At 35.4% G+C, this 20496-nt stretch overlaps 4 protein-coding genes across 4 annotated transcripts; 1 reads left to right on the top strand and 3 right to left on the bottom strand.

Annotated features, from left to right (window-relative positions):
- Window positions 1-970: 970 nt before the first annotated feature.
- On the bottom strand, window positions 971-7170 carry LOC136410361 (uncharacterized). Its single transcript, XM_066392494.1, has 3 exons — window positions 6698-7170; window positions 6314-6638; window positions 971-1675 (listed from the first exon to the last, which is right to left on the bottom strand). Exons 1-3 carry the CDS (start codon window positions 6705-6707, stop codon window positions 1663-1665), a joined length of 348 nt encoding a protein of 115 aa, XP_066248591.1. The 5' UTR covers window positions 6708-7170; the 3' UTR covers window positions 971-1662.
- Window positions 7171-7668: 498 nt separating this feature from the next.
- Window positions 7669-10375, bottom strand: LOC136410472 (putative ATP-dependent DNA helicase Q1). The gene is made up of 6 exons (XM_066392638.1): window positions 10254-10375; window positions 9582-10187; window positions 9287-9498; window positions 8934-9201; window positions 8668-8884; window positions 7669-8578 (listed from the first exon to the last, which is right to left on the bottom strand). The coding sequence occupies exons 1-6, from the start codon at window positions 10270-10272 to the stop codon at window positions 8032-8034; spliced, it is 1869 nt and encodes a 622-aa protein (XP_066248735.1). The 5' UTR covers window positions 10273-10375; the 3' UTR covers window positions 7669-8031.
- A 580-nt stretch (window positions 10376-10955) lies between these two features.
- LOC136410386 (uncharacterized) lies at window positions 10956-15000 on the bottom strand. Its single transcript, XM_066392521.1, has 5 exons — window positions 14500-15000; window positions 13288-13610; window positions 12060-12666; window positions 11630-11715; window positions 10956-11463 (listed from the first exon to the last, which is right to left on the bottom strand). Exons 2-5 carry the CDS (start codon window positions 13310-13312, stop codon window positions 10997-10999), a joined length of 1185 nt encoding a protein of 394 aa, XP_066248618.1. The 5' UTR covers window positions 13313-13610; window positions 14500-15000; the 3' UTR covers window positions 10956-10996.
- A 275-nt stretch (window positions 15001-15275) lies between these two features.
- On the top strand, window positions 15276-20155 carry Wsck (tyrosine-protein kinase Wsck). The gene is made up of 10 exons (XM_066392777.1): window positions 15276-15616; window positions 16736-16890; window positions 17323-17619; window positions 17808-18034; window positions 18093-18294; window positions 18354-18523; window positions 18578-18815; window positions 19050-19297; window positions 19357-19570; window positions 19632-20155. Exons 1-10 carry the CDS (start codon window positions 15444-15446, stop codon window positions 19919-19921), a joined length of 2214 nt encoding a protein of 737 aa, XP_066248874.1. The 5' UTR covers window positions 15276-15443; the 3' UTR covers window positions 19922-20155.
- The last annotated feature ends 341 nt before the right edge of the window (window positions 20156-20496 follow it).

Here is a 20496-nt window from a genome sequence, read left to right on the forward strand (position 1 = left end):
TCGTAAGATGTTCAAGATCATGAATATCACGTCCAGCTTTGTACCGTCATATAGTTTTTGAAGACACCGATTGTTGTCCTATTCACGCGATTGTTGCGAAGGTGAATCGAGGACCGATGTGCGTCTAATTATAAGAGGTCCGCTTTCTTTGATTTACGACCAAAATTCCTAATGTCGAGTCCAATAAACCTCCTTTCCGATCTTCTCATCGACGGGGTTGAAAAGATGAGATAAGTCGCTGTCTTCTCCACGAACTTTCGGACGGTACACATCGCGATCGGTCACTCACAACATCTTATTTTACACTCACTAATGCTATAAGTACATTACATTATAGTGATTCGAAAATATCATATTTTAGATCTACTGTTATAATAAGTACTAATTAATAAATAGTGTTAACCAACATCGTGGATTAATTGAACTACTAATATCATCTCGTTAGCGAAACATACGGGAAAAACATATGTCGAAGTACCCGAAGGAGAGTTGTTTTCAGAAGCCATGAGTCGAAAAATTAAACGCTAGTAAAAGTCACTTAATACCACTAATTTATTACTAAGAACGAATTGTCACTAAGACTACACTAATTTATATTTTCACGAATATTTACTGGCTACCGTATATGGTGATAAATGTCTTATCCCAATGATCTCTTTCACAAAAGGTAGACTGTTGAGGTTCCTTCGATAAACGAAAACCACGAAAACAGCAATTTGGTTTACGAAAGTGGACTGTATTAAATTTCACTTATATAAATAATGGTAAAGTATTGGTCTAAGTATGAAGTGGGAGTTTGCTTAGTTGGGAAGATTACGAGTTACGTTTACGATCACATGTCTAGAGCGAGCACTGGTCAAAGAGAGCAAAATTACTGCGATCATCCCTTAAGTACTAAACCCCAGGAACTCCACCCAGGGGCGCACCAATACTAGACGCCATTGCGGGCAATGGTCGCGCCTAAGGTCATAAAATCGCCGCCATCTGGCAAATACCTATACAAGTCGCTTTCATTGAAGTATTGCGATCCGCCGAATTGCGGATCGCGGCAAAGGTCCAATTTAGAAAGCTTCCTTTGACTAGTAGCGTATTTCCCAGCCATAAAGAGCCCTTCGATATGGCCTGATGGGTACGATGGTCTGGCGCCCAGATGGAATCCTTCAAATACGTATCGATGCCCATGGGCGTAACTTAAGGGATAAAAATACAAAACAAATTAACTAAGCAAACTACGCCAAGAAACAATAACCTAAAAGTCCTTAACATAGACCGTATGTTAATCGAATCAAAGGATGAGAGACATGACAATCCGGGGCCAGACCTCTCAATCTCAACTCTCGTTAATTACTGTCCTCTCCTCCTGAATTTTCATTTTTGTCCCCTGGCCCCGTTTTGCCCCCCTTGCATGTTAAAAACAAGTGTGTCCCTTATTCCCGGGGTTCCTGGAAGTCATACCATAAAGAATGGTAATGACTGTTTTAGGTCGACAGCTGAGTGAGAAAACCAGAACTCCGATCGATTACATAGAGTGCTACCAATACAAAGAGTCTGTCTGCCTGTCTTTGTTAGGGGTATTCGCTAAATTTATGGTGGCGCCGACATATATAAATATTCGGATATAACGAACAAATTGTTTGGTAACCAATATTAAAGGAGCCCTCGTCAGGTGGCCGAACTGCAAAAGAAATTTCAACGTCTTGAAACTATATTATATTGTTGTTTTTTAAGAATTCAGTGGACCTTAGAATTGCATGTTATTATAATATAAACAAATTAGGAATAAGAAATACCTAGTAGTAGGGTTTTATTGTTTAAGTTGCTAATTAATACTATATTATAATGTAAATAAATTGGGAGTAGAAAGTACTGATTTTGACTAGTTATAGTGTATTATCGTTAAAGTCGTTAATCTACTATCTACAGTTATGGGCAAAAAAATAAGAGCGTCATTTAAAAAATCTATTATAAGTAATAACGTTTACAATATTTATTCAAAAAATATACAACTTGTCTAAAAATGTTGTTGTTAACATCTACTATCTTATTTGCAATACTAGACTGCAACATATATTACAAGACACAAGAAATTCAAGAATTTTATCGAAAATTCGAGTGGTCAAAAAAATAAGAGCGTTTAGGGATATTGGGATATTTGATATAAATCATATCAGAAATGCAAGTATATTCGTCACTTAATGGTTTCGTGTGTGAATTATGTTTGTTGTTATAACTTAACCATATATTATAGACACCAGTTAATATCCTTTTACAGAATTATTTAGTCTGGAACGAGGGATTTATTTGTTAGTTATGATTGTAAACAAAACAGAAAAACCGAGAGCAAAAGATGGCCGAAGATGCAATCCCTGGACCCGAATGGTTTAAGTTAGTTAATTAAGATTCTTTGAAAATAAAAGACGCAGAGTATTTTATCGTGTGTAATATTGCGTTTAAAAATTGTGTAAAATGGTTCGCAATCAACATTGCAGTAATGAAGAGCGTCGGATAATTTTGCAGTTGCGTGAACGAGGAAAAACTTACAAATTTATTTGTGAAACTCTTAATAGATCTCCTTCTCTTGTGGCAAAAGTATTAAAAGAATAAGATATGCAGCAAAAACCAGAGTCCCGAGGCCGGAAACGTAAAACTACAAGTAGGAAAGATGCTCGTTTAATACGCGAAGTGTCAAAAGATCCTTTTCTGACGTCTACAGCTGCCAAGCAAAATTTCAACCTACCAATTAGTGCTAGTGTAATGTACCCTTAGGCTACGCCTATGAATTTTCATTAACTTTCACTCCTTTTCCTCGTCAAGACAAGTCTAAAATATCCACATTTTGCTAAAATCGCACTACAGCTGCAACACCCCCGTAAATCATCTTTTCTTACCATTATCTTAACGTTACGGGTTAAGGATTTAGAAAGTTACCATCTGTGGATTGTCTTGTTAATTGCCTAAAACCGGAGTACGCCTATGGGTACTGACCCCCAGATTTGGTACTTAAGATACCCCGAAGCTTGTAAAAAGCATAACCATTTTGACCATTGCGATTATAATAATATAACTCGACGCTCCCGGAATTTTGCCACTTCCCTAATTGACTCTTGGCTCTCTCTATTGAAATGTCAGTTTAATCCCAGGATCTTTAGTTTTGTAAACGATTAAGGGTTGTGTGTGTCATAACGAGTGGAATAAAAATCTACCAAAGTGTTCCCGAGTTCCATTACACTAGAACTATTCGAAGACGAATGCAGCAGTTCGGTTATAACGGTAGAATTGCGAGAAAAGTGTCCTATTTGAATAAAATACATCTTAAACGTCGCATTGAATTTGCAAAAAATAATTTAAATCGTGTGCATTGGAAAAACGTTCTTTTTTCGGACGAAACCAAAATTAATTTGTTCGAAAATGATGGAAGACGTCGGATAAATGAACAACTAAACCCAAAAAGTACAATTTGCACTATTAAACATGGTGGAGGTAATATTAAAGTTTGGGGCTCGTTCTCGTATGAAGGAGTTGGTCTGGTTTATTTAATAAAAAAAAAACATGACAAAAGAAATTCACTTAAATATTTTGCAAAATGTTATGTTGCCTTATGCCGAAGAAAATCTGTCATTGAAATGGATCTACCAACATGCCAACCGCCAAAGTTGTTAAAGCGTGATTGAATTCTCAAAATATTGACATTTTACCTTGGCCATCTCAGTCCCCGGATATGAACCCGATTGAAAATTTGTGGAAAATTCTTAAAAGTCGTGTAGCTTTAAAAAAAAAAAAAAACGACGAACGTGAAACTTTTATGGAAAAATGTCCAAGAAATCTGGTATTCTATTCCATTAGAAGTCTGCCACAAGTTGATAGACTCCGTGCCTAAACGATGCGCTGCAGTATTATCCCAGAAAGGATATCCGACCAAATATTGAGTATAATATTGTAATTACGGCATTTTCGATTAGCTTATTGTTCTTTTATATGTTTTTTTCTAGTTTTGAGAGCTATTTCTAAACGCTCTTATTTTTTTGACCACTCGAATTTTCGATAAAATTCTTGAATTTCTTGTGTCTTGTAATATGTTGTAGTCTAGTATTGCAAATAAGATAGTAGATGTTAAGAACAATATTTTGAAACAAGCTGTATATTTTTAGAATAAATATTGCAAATGTTATTATTTATAATAGATTTTTTAAATGATTTTGCTGTATTATTTTTTTATTAGTTATTTAAGCGTTGTATGAACATTTTCAAAATATAATTCGTTTGAATATACTAATTAATATTTGTTTTAAAATATTGAAAACTTTAAAAATTATAATGCGTCCCAACATAAAATTGTTAGGACTCGTAGTAGTACCAAAACCAAGGGACGTTTTTCATTATTTTCCTGCATCGAGGTACATTACACAATTTTACAACATTTTTCCGGGAGTGGGACAGTGAACTTAGGAAGTAGTCAGAAAAATGTCGTTAATTGTGGATAACTATCCTGCTCATTCAAAAGTTGAGAACTTAAAGTTAATTAAGTTATGTTCTTTGTCCCCAAATTGCACTTCCATTTTACAACCTATAGATCAAGGTGTTATTAATTCACTGAAGACTCCCTACCGTAAAATGCAATTTTTGAAAATGATAAAAAATAGAACTAGGATAAAGTCACTATAGCACTTTTAAATGCTACTCTGATGATATCTGCGGCCTGGGAGAAGGTTACTCTTCAAACAATTCAAGGTCGTTTTTCGACATGCAGGTTTTGAAAAAAATAATACAAATGACGAAAATGATTCTGATGATGAAGACAACATTCTCTTAGCACAACTTAGGCAACTTAACAATACCGCTTCAATATTAACAGAGAACGAGGTATGTACTTGAATTCGTAAACGTTGAAAACAAAGTAGAAACCTGGGAAGACTTAAATGGGGCTGATGTCGTCAAAACCATTGCCACTAATATAACTCAAACAGTAAAAGAGAGTAAAGAGAGTGATAATAAAGGAGGGGTAAATCCATTCCATCATGTATCAAGACCTTCGAAGCAGTTTCAATAATAAAAAAGTTTGTTATTTGTGAAAGTTTTGACGACCAACAATTACTAAATAGCATTTCTTTTGTTGACCAAAAACTCGATAATTTTTATTTTGAAAAATGTAAATGTGCAAAACAAAGTAAAGTAGTTGTTAAGTTTTGGACATTTAAGCAATTAGAGTCGCCAAAAACTTAACCGATGGTACGACTAAGATAAAGCTTTAGATTTATTATATTTAGGCTTAAAGTGGAGAAGAGACACTATTCCTGAAATATGACATGCTGTTGACGGTTTTAAGGTGCTTTTAGTAAAGCTATGTGTGTTACATATAGGGACGATACGAAATGGTATAGTAGTGTGGTGTGGACTTGCTTTCCAAGTGGTTTAGAGCTGAATAATAGATTATATAAAAAAACCCCCATTTGCGTTGTATTTTTCACAACCTTTCCCCTACAGCAACTATTTTTCTTTAAGGCTTTATAATTTTGTATACAATACACATGTAGATAAGTTGTGTGTTAAATAAAGTATGTAGGTACATGTGTAAAAAACGTATTAAAAGCAGAATTTTTATACATGTGACTTGAAAGAAAATTCATTTTTGGATATAGCAACCAATGGTTATAACAGTCTAATAGCCAGTCCCTCCAATATCGTTATAACTAGATTTTACTGCATAATAAAATAAATAAATTTAAAAAAATAAATAACATCATGTATTGAGAGGCAATGTGCTGGAATATCTTTTAAAGGAAGTGATAAATCAAAATTTGATAAGAATGAAAAAATTAAGATAAAAGAATATTTAGTTTAAATAATTAAATACATCCACTATTGACGAGTGCAAAAAACAGTTGGGGGTAAACATGTCTGTGACCCCTCAACTTCCTCACTTTGGTTTCGAATTTTTTTACCCGAATTATAAGAAAAGTATGTTTCATCGAACTGTGGATCGCTGCAAAATTTCATTAAAATAGGTGAAGGAACATCAAAGTTATTAACAACTTCAACACCCTGTATAGTGAGTATGAAGAGCTAAAGAAAAGTCACATAAGTAAAGTCTAATTACCTCCGCTCAAGGAATCTGTGGTTAGCAGATTGACCTACTAATTTGCAACACCCTGTATGCGCCAACATACATACACATGCAAACATTGGAAATACAATAGACCAGATATAATGAGTAATCAGTTATGGCAAGTAAATTGGCCGTTCCCTTGGGTCCTTGTATTAAGCGAGTTTTACCATAGTATATTAAAAATTAAAAACGAGGTAGAATGTTACATACCTTATTAAAATCCTAAGTTTTTCTAAAGCCATATTTCGTTCATTCGTTGACCGAAAATATATGATGAACGATGGATTCCCAAATCTTTCACTTATTCTGATGCCCTTACTTCCCGCTTCGTCAAGTCCGTTGAGGCGGGATTCGTTGAGAATAGTTCCCCTTATCTGAGGGTCATCTGGAAGGATACTAAATACTTTTTTGGTGATCCGAAGGCGGCCATAATAGGAATCCTCCCCCGTTTCAATTCTAACGTGTTTGATACTCATGCTTGAAAGTTTCTGTTGTTGAAATTCGATCCAATCTTCGACACAAGTATTCATTTTATCTGAAAATTTAAAAAAAAAAGGGTTTTTTTTCACTTTTTTATAATTTAGGTATACATACCGTTCCCCATCTTGATTATACTCCAACAAAAAATTGCAAACAGAAAGCGGTGTCGAGGTTATGTGTGCGTGCGTTTACCAATTGTGATGTCGGCAATAGTGCAGCGTGCACCTGGAGTGAACGGGTTCGTACTGCGTTATAGTTCCCAGTGGACACACAGGAAGGATCAGTATTCAGCCCGACAGAGAAACTGATCCAATAGATTAAATTCGCTATTTTCCTATTAAACCACTTTATTTTGCACAGGGTTAAGGTTTGCACTAATTGTCACAGCTTGGCATCACTAATGCTAAGGGTCATGTGCTACTTTACCTCGAAAGAGTTCAGAGCAGAAAGAGAGATTTCTTGGAGTTGTTTTCCCTTTTAAAGGCTAACAACCATTTTGATTCGTCCTCTGCTATCACTCGTCAAGTGAGATTTTCCTGACAGTGTCACTTGCCGGTGCAGGTTCTTGGAGTGGACGATCTCTCGAGTGGTACACCACAGCGGTACCACTTCAAACAACTGATTGAATTGACAGTTGGCAGTCAGTGCAGCTGTCCCGTTTGGCTGGCTAGGCGTTTTCGTTAGTTGGCTACGTCAACGTGAATATCCAAACGGGACTCGTACAATGGGAACATTTAATTTGTATATTCAAACACTTAAAATAAATATATAACTACTGTATACAGAGTATTTATGTTACTTAACGTTCACCAGGTATCGGATGTATGTTGAGAGAACAACAGCGTCTAAAAAAGAGTGTTGGTGATGTGACCAACGGTTTTATAGGACTTCGACTAAACGATCTGGAATGTATTGCCGGAAGCCCTTCCGGAAAAATGTTTCCCGCCGGCTGTTTGAAATCTCTAGAAAACCGAGAGGTCGCTCTGGTTCTTCTTCTGTATAATGACATATAATGACCTGAATTCATGTGTGAATGAAATTCTTGCCAATGGTACTTAAGGTGCCCATAAAAACATCAATTTAATTAAAAAATAGATTAATAATACCATTTGTCTTAACACTTAACACATAACATAAACTAATACAAGGAATAGAAGAGGCAAAGCGATCAAAAAAAGTGTAAAGGTTGTTGCCTTCAAAATCTTGCTCTTTTGAGAAAATTTAAATGATGTCTTCATTAAAAGAAGTTATTTCATTTTCTAATAGCACCCCAAGCAATGTGGGAAGCCATTTCATTATTGTTATCCATGATTTCTCTATCCCAGTTTGTAAATTTTCACCACTTCACTCTTATATGCCTCACAGTTAATCAAATCTTCTATTGATTCTGCTCAGCATTTTCCTGCAACATTTTTATCCTTTCGTTCTGCCCTAAGTCAAAGAACTTTTTAGTGAAGCTTTTGCTTTTTATTCTTAATACTACTTTCATCTGATTCTCTTTTAATGGCTGTTAATGAGGATCCACTGAGATTAATCGTTTTTAGTTCATTTCGCGAATCTGCGCACTGAACACCTTTCAACACTCCATCATATTTCATATAAATTGGAAGATTGGGCTCTTTCCCCAGCCTGCTATAGATTATAGCAAATGTAGACATCAATGAGTATCCTCGCTTGACTGACAAACAGTTATTCAAAATAAAAAATGAAATGATAAATTGGGCTTGTTCTTTGCTGAACTTAGGTTTAGGTTCTTCAGGAAGAGCAAGCTTTTTCGGGCAAGTTCGAAACCACGACCCGAACAATTTGTTTAGGGTCACAGACTCGTCCATGTTTCGTAGGTGGTTAAGTATTTTTAAAATAGTTGCTAAACATGGTTGTACATCGTATGTAACGAAGTCTTCTTTAGGCTCCGAACAATGATCGCACATCTTGAGGCAGTCCAAGGCCCTCCACGTATCATCAAAATATTCGGAGATCAGTTTGCGCCTGCACCTAAAATAACAAGACACAAGTTTTATTATGTGCAAATTAAATTTAATCACCTAAACAATTTTATCTAAAACACCATCGAGCTAACTTACGTCTGAATATTCGTGCAATATTTTAAGATTTGTGTTATGCTGTTTTCTTCTTTGGTGTTTTGTGTATACGCATAGGCCTTGAGCCAATCAAATAAGTTGTACATTAAAATACAATGAGCTTTGAGTCCGTTTCTTCCTGCTCTACCAGTCTCTTGATAAAGAGACTCAAGACTTTTGGGCAATGAGAAATGAATCACAAACCGAACATCAGATTTATCTAAAAAAATATATTTAAGTACAGATATGTCACTATTGTTTAACTTTACCAATGCCCATCCCAAAAGCAATTGTAGCCACTATAACTTTATAAATGCCAGTGAACCATTTCTTATGGACTTTGTTTTTTGCTTCAGAGCTCATGTTTGCATAATAAGGAACTGCTTTAATATTCTTCTTACGCAAAAATGTGGTCAGCTGATCGCATTCGTTAGATGTTGCAGCGTAAATGATGCCAGTCGCATTAGCAAAGTCATTCTTTATAAAGTCATACACTAAGGTTTGAGCATCTTGAACATTATCAGGTTTATGTATGACCTGAAATTAGAAAAACTTGGGAATTGGAATTGTTTAAATTATAAAAAGAAATAGTTTAACCTGCTCACTGTTCGTTTGTACTCACCTTGTAGTAAAGATTGGGCCGGTTATAAGGAGAAGTAATTATAACTGGATCAGTCAAATCTAGCATTTTTTGAATATCCACTAAAACGTCAACAGTTGCGGTCGCAGTCAAGCCTAATAGAGGCACTCCAGAAAATTGAGTTTTTATTAAGGAAAGGGTCTGGTAGTCCGGTCGAAAATCGTGGCCCCATTGAGAACAACAGTGAACTTCATCTGAAAAATGGTTTCATGTAACATGTAGGAATGCATGAATGAAATATCAATGAAAAAAGTAGAACCAAATCAAAATTATTTACCAATAACAAATAGGTTGATACAAGACTCATGATGCAGCTTTGTTAACTTATTCATAAAATTTTTTGATCTAGCAAAAAATTCAGGGGTCACAAGAATTATTTTCAACTTCTTGTCTGTCAATTTTTTCATTACATTTTTCTTCTCTCCTGGTGGCATCTCTGAATTCAAGGTGGCAGAATCAACACCAAATTTCGACAAAGCTGCTAACTGGTCCTGGATCAGGGCAATTAAGGGCGAGATGACTATTGTCAAGTTTTGAGACATTGCTGCTGGTAACTGATAAATTAAACTCTTCCCTCCTCCAGTTGGCATGACTACCAAAACATCTTTTTTTGATAATACAGCGTTTATAGCGGCCACTTGATTTGGAAAGAATGCTTCAAATCCAAATACTTCCTTTAAAGTCTTTACAATTGCTTCAGACCATGGATATCCCTGTCCAAGCCATTGGCTTGGTTTTCTGGTTTTAAGCCTTGCAATGGAAAAATTGAGTTGCAGCTGGTCTTTTTCTGAGTTCAATCGTTTTAAATCGGCATCTATAAGCCTTTTTTCCTGCTCAAGCTGTTTTATCTTAATGGAGATTTTCTCAATTTGAGCGCCAAAATCTATAAAAATAAATTCGGTGGTTAATGAAATGTTAGGCCTAAAATAATGGACAAAGACAATATTACCTTCTTCCTCAGTCATCATATTTATCTGTTATAAAATATTCAACACCTTTCTGCATTCAACACGTTTCGATTTTCGAAATTTTGAGCCCTAATCAAACAGCAAACGGTCAAACGCTCCAATTTGGACAAATAAGAAACATAACCGCAAAACATAAGAATCCCGCATGCCCTGAAGCATCTGTCTTTGTTGGTCGTATTCCATTAGACGAAGACAAGGGGCGACGCTATATTTGTATGACAACACGCAGTTTTTTTTTTGTTGGCCTTGGTCAAGGTTAGGAACCCAAACAAACATGATTCCTGTGAGTGTTTCAGGATTAATTTGTGTTTATTAGCTATAAAATTAACATAAGTTATAAATATAATTAAATAGAAATTTGAAGAAGATCTGTTAACTATACTTGAGGCAGTATCCGGGCCGACAAGTGCACGCGGGGTCCGAAAACCTCTGCACTAAAAAGACTTAGGAAAATGAGGTGAACTTCTTAAATTTCTTGATAAATTGAAACAGGACTGATTTGAATAACAATTAAAGTCAAGCAAAAGAATCGTAGTAATAGGAAAGATAAAACATTATGAAACACTTTCAGTGATAGACTAAAAAGTTTTCATTCTAAGGCTTCCTTTAACTCCTCCCTGACAACTTCAGCCATCTAAATAGGCATCTGAATTTTTGGCAAATGATACGGAGTAAAACGAGTCTAAATACAAAATATTTTATTTTCAAATCCCCTTAAATAGTATTACACCAAAGTAGATAATTCATGAGGGCTATTGGTAGTGGTTACACTACTAATATCAATATTGTTGGGTGGCATGAGAGGACTCACACTACCACTGGCCTCTCTGGGATGCTTGCTAATATTAAGACTTTCTCCCGCTGGTGGGGTGGTCGTTGAAGGCCTAATAATATAGGGCCCATTGCCATGTACACTCGCTAGGGGATGTCCAATGCTATGGTTGAATGCGCTAACATGAGACTGGTTCAAAGGCAATGGTGGAGAGGCAATGCTATGATATGAATTATGGTGTTGCTGAGTTAGTTCTTGCTGCTGAGCCAGCTCCTTCACAGCATTAGTCTTTTCTCTTTGCCATATGAAAACGTTGTGCACCATGGCGCACCCACAAAATATAATTCCAAGGCCTATGAAAACGCTGGTTACTATGGCAGGCGTCGAGTGAAATTGAATGAAGGTATACAGTATTATTCCTGGAAATGATGCGATTTAATTAGTTTTAAGCAAGCAAAATGTAGCTTGGATGGGGGATATCAGTACTAACCACATGCAGTTTTTGTACAGTGTTTGTACAAACTGAACAAAAGAAAACAATTGCAAAAAATCAAAAAGAGCTAAGAATGTTAAATATGTACCTACCAGTCAGAAACACTGGAATAGAAATAAAAAGACCTCCCATGGCGCAGACCCTGCTAACAGACGACTTTTGAAGGTATTTGGAAGTTCTGCAAAAATGGTTTATATTTTGTTTGTTTGTAATCAATCAAATAAATTATGTTTGGTAATTTCAATTATTTGTTACTCTGACAGCTTTCGAGACTTCTTCACTAATCTTTAAGAAATCACTGGGTGTACATTTAATGCAAATATAAGGCCTCATGACCAGGGAAATAATCTTTAACCTGTTTAACATATTTTAGAGCCGTGATTGCCAGGGACTTAGTGAAAAGATGGTATCTCTATTCCCCACATATAAAAAAATATATCTGTTGAAATAATATCTAATTTATCCGTGGGGTTCCAGGGACATTGATCGGCGTTAATGCTCGACTACTCTAAGTTATCTTACCTATTGCTGCCGCCATGTGAGTTTTGTACAAGCTTAACGGCAAACAGGAACTGTATAGCGCACACCAAAAGGCAACATAGATTTAGAGATAATGTTAAGGCACACAAAGCAAGAGTTACTTCATAAACTATCAGGTATTCTTCAGCAGTTATCACAGTCAGTTGCTCGGCACGTAAAAGCTCCCGTATATCGTTAATTGTTACCGGGGAAACTTTTAAAAGAAAAATCAACGATAATAAGGCAAGAAGTAGGCTAACTAAACACAAAAGTCCCAGGCTGACTAAAGTCTCTTTAACTCCGACTTCCTTTGACTTCGTTACGAATTTGTTGAAACTACTTTGGTTTCTTATCCTTGAGATATTGAGGCCTCCATTAAACACTTTGTTTCCCGGCGGGGATAGTACAGCAGCATTACTATAAATTGAGTGTTTGGAGTTATCTAAGTTAGGAGTATAGCTGTGGATTTGCGAAAATTGTGAAACATTCAGTGGATAGGACTGCTGAGTCGATATTCTGCTAGAATTTGGAGAACGAAACCTGTGGGGCTGGGGATCCCGGGGTTCCATTATTATAGAACTGTCCGGTCGGGAGCCTTGGTTTGCGTTACCTGGAATAAATTTAGCATGTCACTGCCCAAAGAGATGTGATTCCATAAGTACTATTCCCCAATCCTAAAGAAGGCCAGAAGACAGGGAAAAGTAATTTTTGTTAAAGGGAATAAAATCTATATAGTGCTGCTATTTACCCTAAATGTGCCTCTGCCGTCAATAAGAAAATATTGTACATGCAGATCGTTTCACAAGCAATAAAACATGATTTACTAAAAAAATTGGAAGGTCCTTAACAAAAAATTTCACATCACAGCAAAGCAAAGCAACAACTGGAATATTTCTGCAATTTTTAAGGCATTACAATTGACCATTAATTTTGATTCGGTGATTATACAAATTAAGCAATAAATTATGAAGATCGGGAGGATAGATTGCTTTAATTTACAAATTCATTAAAATGCAAAAGGCATGAAAGCTTAAAGTAACACAATTAAAATGATTGGTAACGACCAGTAGACTACAGAGCACTCATTTTTGAAAAACAAAAACATTAGATCGGAGTTAGTTGTTATGGAATGATTATTACATGCTCCAGTACTAGCACCAGCAGGCATAAAAACTACTGCAAACTAGTTCTAAGTACATCAAAAGTAAATAACCAAAACAAAATTATATACCTCCATTTGAAATGTGCTTTAACATTTTTGGTTCTTAAATATTCCATTTCTTCGCTTATAAAAACTCTCAGTTAAATCAAAATGACATTGATAGGCACTGGTTTGTCCACCACATTTTTCTTTTGTAGCGAGGTAATTTTGGCTCTTAGAAACACCCATTTTCTCCATGCAGTTCTTCAGTATTATTGATGTTAGTTGATAAAAGTACTCCTCAATATTTTAGTACCTCTAGTGTTTCCATGATAAGCATTAATTTTGGAATGTGAAGAAGGAACAAATAAATAATCCTGTTGTTATACCATTCTGCTTCAGTCAAATTACACCTGAAATAAGAAACCTTTGTAATAAGGCTGGAAAAAACCATTATATATAGTTTAAAATCCTTAACAGGACATACAGGGTTGGACATATGTTGTGGAATAGTTCAATTACAGGAGAGGAAGAGAAGTGAAAACACTATAGTCCTTAGCATTTTATATAGGGCAAAAAATACATTCCTAGACCTCCTTTCGATTTAAGTATAATATTACTGGTTTGAGATACCAATGTTAAAGCCCAATGACACTCATCTAAGGAGCTGACTAGGGGTTGTGGTGGAAGGGACCAGTGGAACTGTACACACTCTCAGTAGAAATTAACTGAGAATGACAGTTACCCTTCACTAAGGGACTGTCACAAGAATCATGTATGTATTTGTTCATTTTTTCGTTACCCTATTTTATTTACTATTTAATGCTTACTAAACAAGAAATTACTTAAACCACAAAAAATGTTACCTGGCGAAAAAATGCCTTTGAAGCTGAAATGCTACACAAAACACCCTTTAAGTAAAATACTTTCAATATGCTGCAGGTTTAATTCCTGTTGGGAAATTTAATATTTAATTGACACTTAAACACCCATAAGAAGAGTATTTAAAGGTCAGAAGTGACTAGGTGTTCCTCTTGCTGGGTGTATCTAGAAAGACTATTTGATACAGGCACCTGTCACCAAGAAATTAAAATTTCAAATGGGCTTGCACCTGTTCTCACTTCTTCAGTACTTAACAGGTAAACAGATACCACTGGTGCCCACTGGGAGCTAAATAAACATTATCACGGAATTATTAGAATCGTTAAAAAGGCGCTCAGTTGACCTGCAACTCTGCAATTCTTGAAGTGCTTTGCTGCATCAAAAGGTGTATTAATTCAATTAAAAGAACTCGTTACTCACCAATGTTTACTTGAAATCGCATATTGAAGGCATAGGACTGCTTACTTGCCCGAATTGCGTTTTTATTACATCACTTTCGGGGTTTTATGAAGAATAAATGTAAACGATATCTCTATAAACGATCTATGCCCTTTAAAAACGCAGTTTATTTATGTTTTTAATCGGTGTGTGGTAATCTCTGTCTTCTGTCACTGGGGTATTACACAGTACTCTATCTTGCTCTATCACATTCCTTTGAAAAATTACAGTTAGAACGTTAGAACGAATTCTTTTTGTCGTTTACATGTAGTCACATCACGGCACAGACATCACAGTCAGGTACCGCATTTTTTGTATCGGCAACGGTGCGACGGTTAACTTTTATTTTGCCTACGTCACCGCCTACGGTACAAACAACCGTAAACGGTTCCACCATCTGTCGGTATGAACGTAGGATTAATGGGACGTGACGTAGTTCTGCCCACGCAGAATGTCACTAGCACCTACCTGCCCCTATAGGTAGGTCTCTGGTACTCCGGTACCTCAGGTACTATGTCTGTGGAATGCAGAAGTTGAAAAATGAATGTTTTTTTTATTACTAGACCTAGAATCCTTGACAGTTCCTAGCTTAGTTGCTGGTTCTAATGATAATAATAAATATTTCTGCCATTTTGTAATCGGTTCATTTTTATTGTTCCTTCCTATTCTTGCTGTTCTGGTGTGTGTTCGTCTGCTGCAACGTGCACTTTAGAGCAGACCTGAGTTCAGATGGGGCATGGGTTTGATCGACGAATCGAAAACGTCTTTTATTTCCTGTTTTATATTTTATTTGAAATTAAAGTAAACGTTCTTAATTCCTGAATTAAAATAAATTAAATAAACGTTATTTCTTGTTGTCTAGCGAGGGCCTATTTCGCCTAATGGGCTCACAAATCCGTTTGATTTGACCGTTTTCCTTGAGCACCATGAATAAAGTTATCCTCCTGTTGCTATTCGCGATATTTTGCTGCAAAACCGACGGTTTGGACTCTAATTTCTTGGGTTGTTTCAACAGCATTCCGCAAATTAGAAGTGCACATTTGTCTCAAGTTCTTAGAGAAAGGGATTGCGCCGTCCAGTGCTTTAAACGCTATTACAGGTAGGTATTGAGGAGCAGTTGAGTGTCCCCATTTAAAGCTGCTTTATGATTCACAATTTTCCTTACCAGCAACTAAAAAGTTGAGATTATACCTGTATGTTAAGCTCCACCAAGTGGCTACAATTGAGGTTGCAACGGTTTTTACTCAAATTAAATTATGTACCTATTGTTAACTGACTCACCAGTAGTTTTGGGCACATTAGGATCTTTTAATTTGATTGGATTTAGAGCAGAGGTCTTGACGGGTTAGGTTCCAAGGCTTAGTTTCTGGGGAAGACTTGCTGATTGCTGAGGTTCATAAGGCTTTAGCCTTGAAATTGATCTTTTTTCTCATTTATATCAATTATTTTCTATCAGCAGTGTGCAATGTGTTCCTTTTATCTATGGCACAGCTTGAACATGGAGATTGGGGTGCCTTGGAAAGGGAGATGAAGAATGATCTCAGGAAAGTTAACAGGATGGGACAGTGCAAGCTCCCATTATCTTAATCTCAGTCTGTCTCTTACTTTGTTTGGTGTGTCTGTGTTTTCCTTCGGTTCTGACCCAATTGGGGCTCTATTAATGGATAAGAAATTCTATTAACCAACACTTTGATTAGAACTGACTAGTTAGAATTCAGTCTTATTCTCATACTTTTCTCATTATAATTTTAATCCTTGTTTATGGCTTAATTTGTATGTATTTTTTTGAACAATAAAGCACTGATTGATTGATACTTTTTAATTAGTTCTTGCTGTACCCACATCTTCCAGTGGCTCACAGTTCATTAACAAAACTCACCTTTTTTCCTCACTTTCCACAATATTTTTTTTTTAACTGTATGAATAAATCTGTATGATTTAGGCAAAGGACATTTATTATTTATTAAAACATTAATATTTTCTGAAATCTGCTATGAAGGATTTTTTTGATTAGTTGCTTGATCTTATGGCTGTTGGCCCTTATGTTTCTTCATACTTTCTCATGAATTAAAATTTATTAAAACTTGTTTTTTGAGCAAAGGTCGGAAGTATAAACCTGTGTATGATAAAATGAGTTACTCTGTGTATTAATACTGACATTTATTTCAACAATTCTCAGAGTTTCTGAAATAAATGATTCTTTGTTTTTATATCGTAGGTATTTTAATTTTTATGATGGCTCCTGTATATGTAGTAACTTTCTTGGGGAACAAATTACAAGTAATGTAACATGTGATAGTTACTGCTATAAGCAGAGTTCCAACAGATGTAAAGACATATTATTAATGAATGTATTTGCTACAGGAAATTTAGGTAAGTTGCTTAAAAATAGCTTGTATTCCCCCTTAGTCATAAAAGTCTTAATTGTTTTGTTTGGTCAAATCATGTTTATCACCAAATACATCAGTATGTAACAGAATAGAATATAGAAAAGAGCTTAAAACACAATCTGTTTTTAATAGTAACCTTAACAAAAACTCTATTTAAAATATATTATTCACCATGGTATCAAGAACGGCAGTAATGACGTCTTATCATGCAATGTGACAAAATAACTTTATCGATACTTCATTACCATGAACGATAACGTTATAATTATCGATCACTTTTAATAAACGAACATTAATATTTTAATAATTTTTTATCGGTTATATTTGCATAAAGAAGCTATGATCATATTACATTTTAACCATGTTAGTATGGCCAAAATAAACATGTAATATATGAACTTGTGGGCTTTTTTAGTTCCAGGACCGCCTCGCGACATTCGCATCACTAAATTAACTAACGAGAGCTGTAGATTAATTTGGAAAGAGCCAGAATCATATGTTAATATTAACGGCTATGTAATTAGTGCAGTAATACTGAAAACATTCTCAAGCTATCCGCCTAATATGCTGGAATGGCAATTTGGGAATAACACATTTCAAGCAGAGCTTCCAGATCTTCTTCCAGCTACAAAGTATAATTTAAGCATCTATGCTTCATCAGATCATGGTTATGGGGTGAAACAGTACCAAATTATTGTGACTAAATTAGCAGGTATGTGCTCAAAATGGTAAATTACTATGAACTATTATGATATGGGGGTCTGTTCTTGGGTTGTAGTTCCTGGTGCGATGAGAAATAAATTCAATTCAAGAAAATTTTCATTGGTTATATTTTGCCGAACAGTATTAGTTCACCAATTTGTCAGTATTCAACCGTTATTCTTAATTTTATTTTATTAGAGCCCGAATATTTACCCCCACAACCTGTGATTTTAAGTAATGACGGTGACAAAATTGAAGTAAAACTTTCCCCTGTAATGAACAACAACGGCCCTATAAGTTTTTATAGAATTGTGGTGGTTAAATCTGATGATAAGCAAGGATTCGAAGCAAATAATGTTCTTTCCTATGACGATTCACAAAAAAACAGCATAAGTTATTACGTTGCCGCTGAGATAAACCCTCAAGTATGTGCTTAATTGAAGAAGTAATTTATTTAAGTCGCATTAAATGACAATATTTCAGGACATTAAAAAGAATTTTATAGTGGGTGACGGTAAGAGGTATGGCCGTTTTTATAATGCTCCTTTAAACCCGGGTGTTAACTACCAGATTTTAGTGGGTTTAGTAAGCGAGTTTAATGGGGAAACAAAAATAGCCTACAGTGAAGCTAGCGGCTATAATAATGGAATATCTATTTTAAACGTTTTCCAAGAGGATACCCTTGGTGAGTAATTGCAATATTACTTTAAAGAAAAACATTATAGATTCTTAACTTGATTTTAGACGATGCGTCAGCCCTAGTAACGGGCCTTTCAATAGCAATAGTCCTCCTTACTATCATATTAATAGTAGGCATTATTGGCTTTATAATATTAAAAAAGAGAGTTGATAATAGGCGTCAAAGACTGTCAGACAACCAAGAATTGACTTTGCAAGGGCCAATGATTGAGGTGGTAAGTTGCATCAACAACAGTTAATTTGTTTCTGCAACTTTGCACCTTTCGAAGGAAAATAATGGCTACATTAATGACGAAGAGCACATCCCGGCTATATCTCATTATAGAAATTTGATACAAAAAGTCAGAACAATTCCACATGGACAGCTGAAAGTTGAGCCTGCCAATTTACTGGGTGTTGGCAAGTTTGGTAAAGTTAACACGGGGACGTTACACGAAAATGAAAATATGACTACAGTTACATGTTACTGTATACATGATAAGAGAATGAACCAAGAAACAAAAAGAGGTAAAACTGGGAGTAAGATGCAAAGGAGAATGAGCTAGGAATCGGATTAACCAAATCCACTCAAATTAATAACCTCAAACTAGCCTGAATTAATATCGAATATGTGTACAACACTTGAACAATTGTTTATAGTGTGTCTATCTAAACGCTTGATCCTTTACATCCGATTTGAGTCACCCTGACACTATTTTGGTGTAACTTTTCTTTGACTTCAAACTCACTTTTATATTTTAGCAATGTTACAAGAGTTAGACGTTCTCATAAAAGCAGGGCAACAGGATAACATTTTAAGCCTTATTGGCACATCCGAGACACGTGAGATGGTTGTTGTGGCTATGGAATATAATTCTCTAAATTTGAAAGATTTTCTCTTGGGAAGTAGGGACAATGTTTCAAATAAATTCACTACAATGACTGAGCAGCAAGCTTTGGATATTTCAATAGGAATATGCCAGGGAATGGCACATTTGCATTCTTTGAGCGTAAAGTCCAGTGATTAGTAGAAAAATTCTTTTTCACTGTTATTTAATACCTGTTTCAGATTATTCACAAACAACTATGTGCCAGAAGCGTTCAATTGTCGAACAAATTAGTACCAAAGATAAGTAGTTTTGGATTAGCACAATACTTCAGCCATAATAAAATATCAGACTATACTAGATGGTCATCTTTGGAGGTGCTTAAAGGCAATCCCTCTAATTCCAAATGTGACGTATGGTCGTTCGCCTGCGTATTATGGGAGATAATTGCATTAGGTAAGTCGGAATTGAGGGGAATTTCATAATCAAAATTTATAACTTGTACCTTTCTTCTTAGGTGGAACTCCCTACGGAAACATTCCAAACAATAATGAGATACTTACACATCTGTCTAAGGGAGTACGTCTCCCTCAATTAAGATACGTTAGTGATGAGTTGTATCAGCTTATGTTAGACTGCTGGCAGTTAATACCAGATGAGAGACCAGAATTTGAAATAATACTACAGTCTTTAGAATCGATCAAAGAAACCGCATTATATACCGCAATGAGCTTTAAGCTTTACTCTAGTTTTCAATACGAGCAGTTTTCCCCTGATGTGGAATTTTCTGCCCGACCTATATTTTAGTTGAAATATCCAATTCGCATTTTGAAAATTTTGTTGATATAAGACTGAGGTCTCAGAGAGAAGTCTCATGGGCGTTCTTTTAATGAATCTCTTTGATTTGCCAAAAATGTATTTTTAGTACAATTAAGTTACTATTTTATTTGTACTTGCAACGTTAATTTTATAGTTAACCTTTTGTACTTAATATCATCAACATTCCGTACTTAATATACAGGGTGTATTATCGAAAACTTTGCACTCGATTTATTTTGAACTACGATAAAAATATTGTGATTTTGTTTTCGAGGGGGACATATTTGAGTGTAAAATGCAGATTCACCAAAATAAATCTCTTCGCGGGGATACATTCAACTTTAGGATATCAAATGGCACTATAGATCGAGTGATAATTCATTTGAAAGAATTTTTAATTTCTGTTTAAATGATCCAAAACTACCAGATGTCGCAGATTTTTTAGGAATTATGAAAAGAATGCAACATGCAACTAATCCGGAAGAACCTATCAAAGTGGTCATCGTATATCGCCCCCTCAATTGTTTAGAAATAATTCTCTGGTGCGGTTCTAGTTGTTTCTA

Source organism: Euwallacea similis, chromosome 8, assembly GCF_039881205.1.
Source record: "Euwallacea similis isolate ESF13 chromosome 8, ESF131.1, whole genome shotgun sequence".
Lineage (NCBI taxonomy): Eukaryota > Metazoa > Arthropoda > Insecta > Coleoptera > Curculionidae > Euwallacea > Euwallacea similis.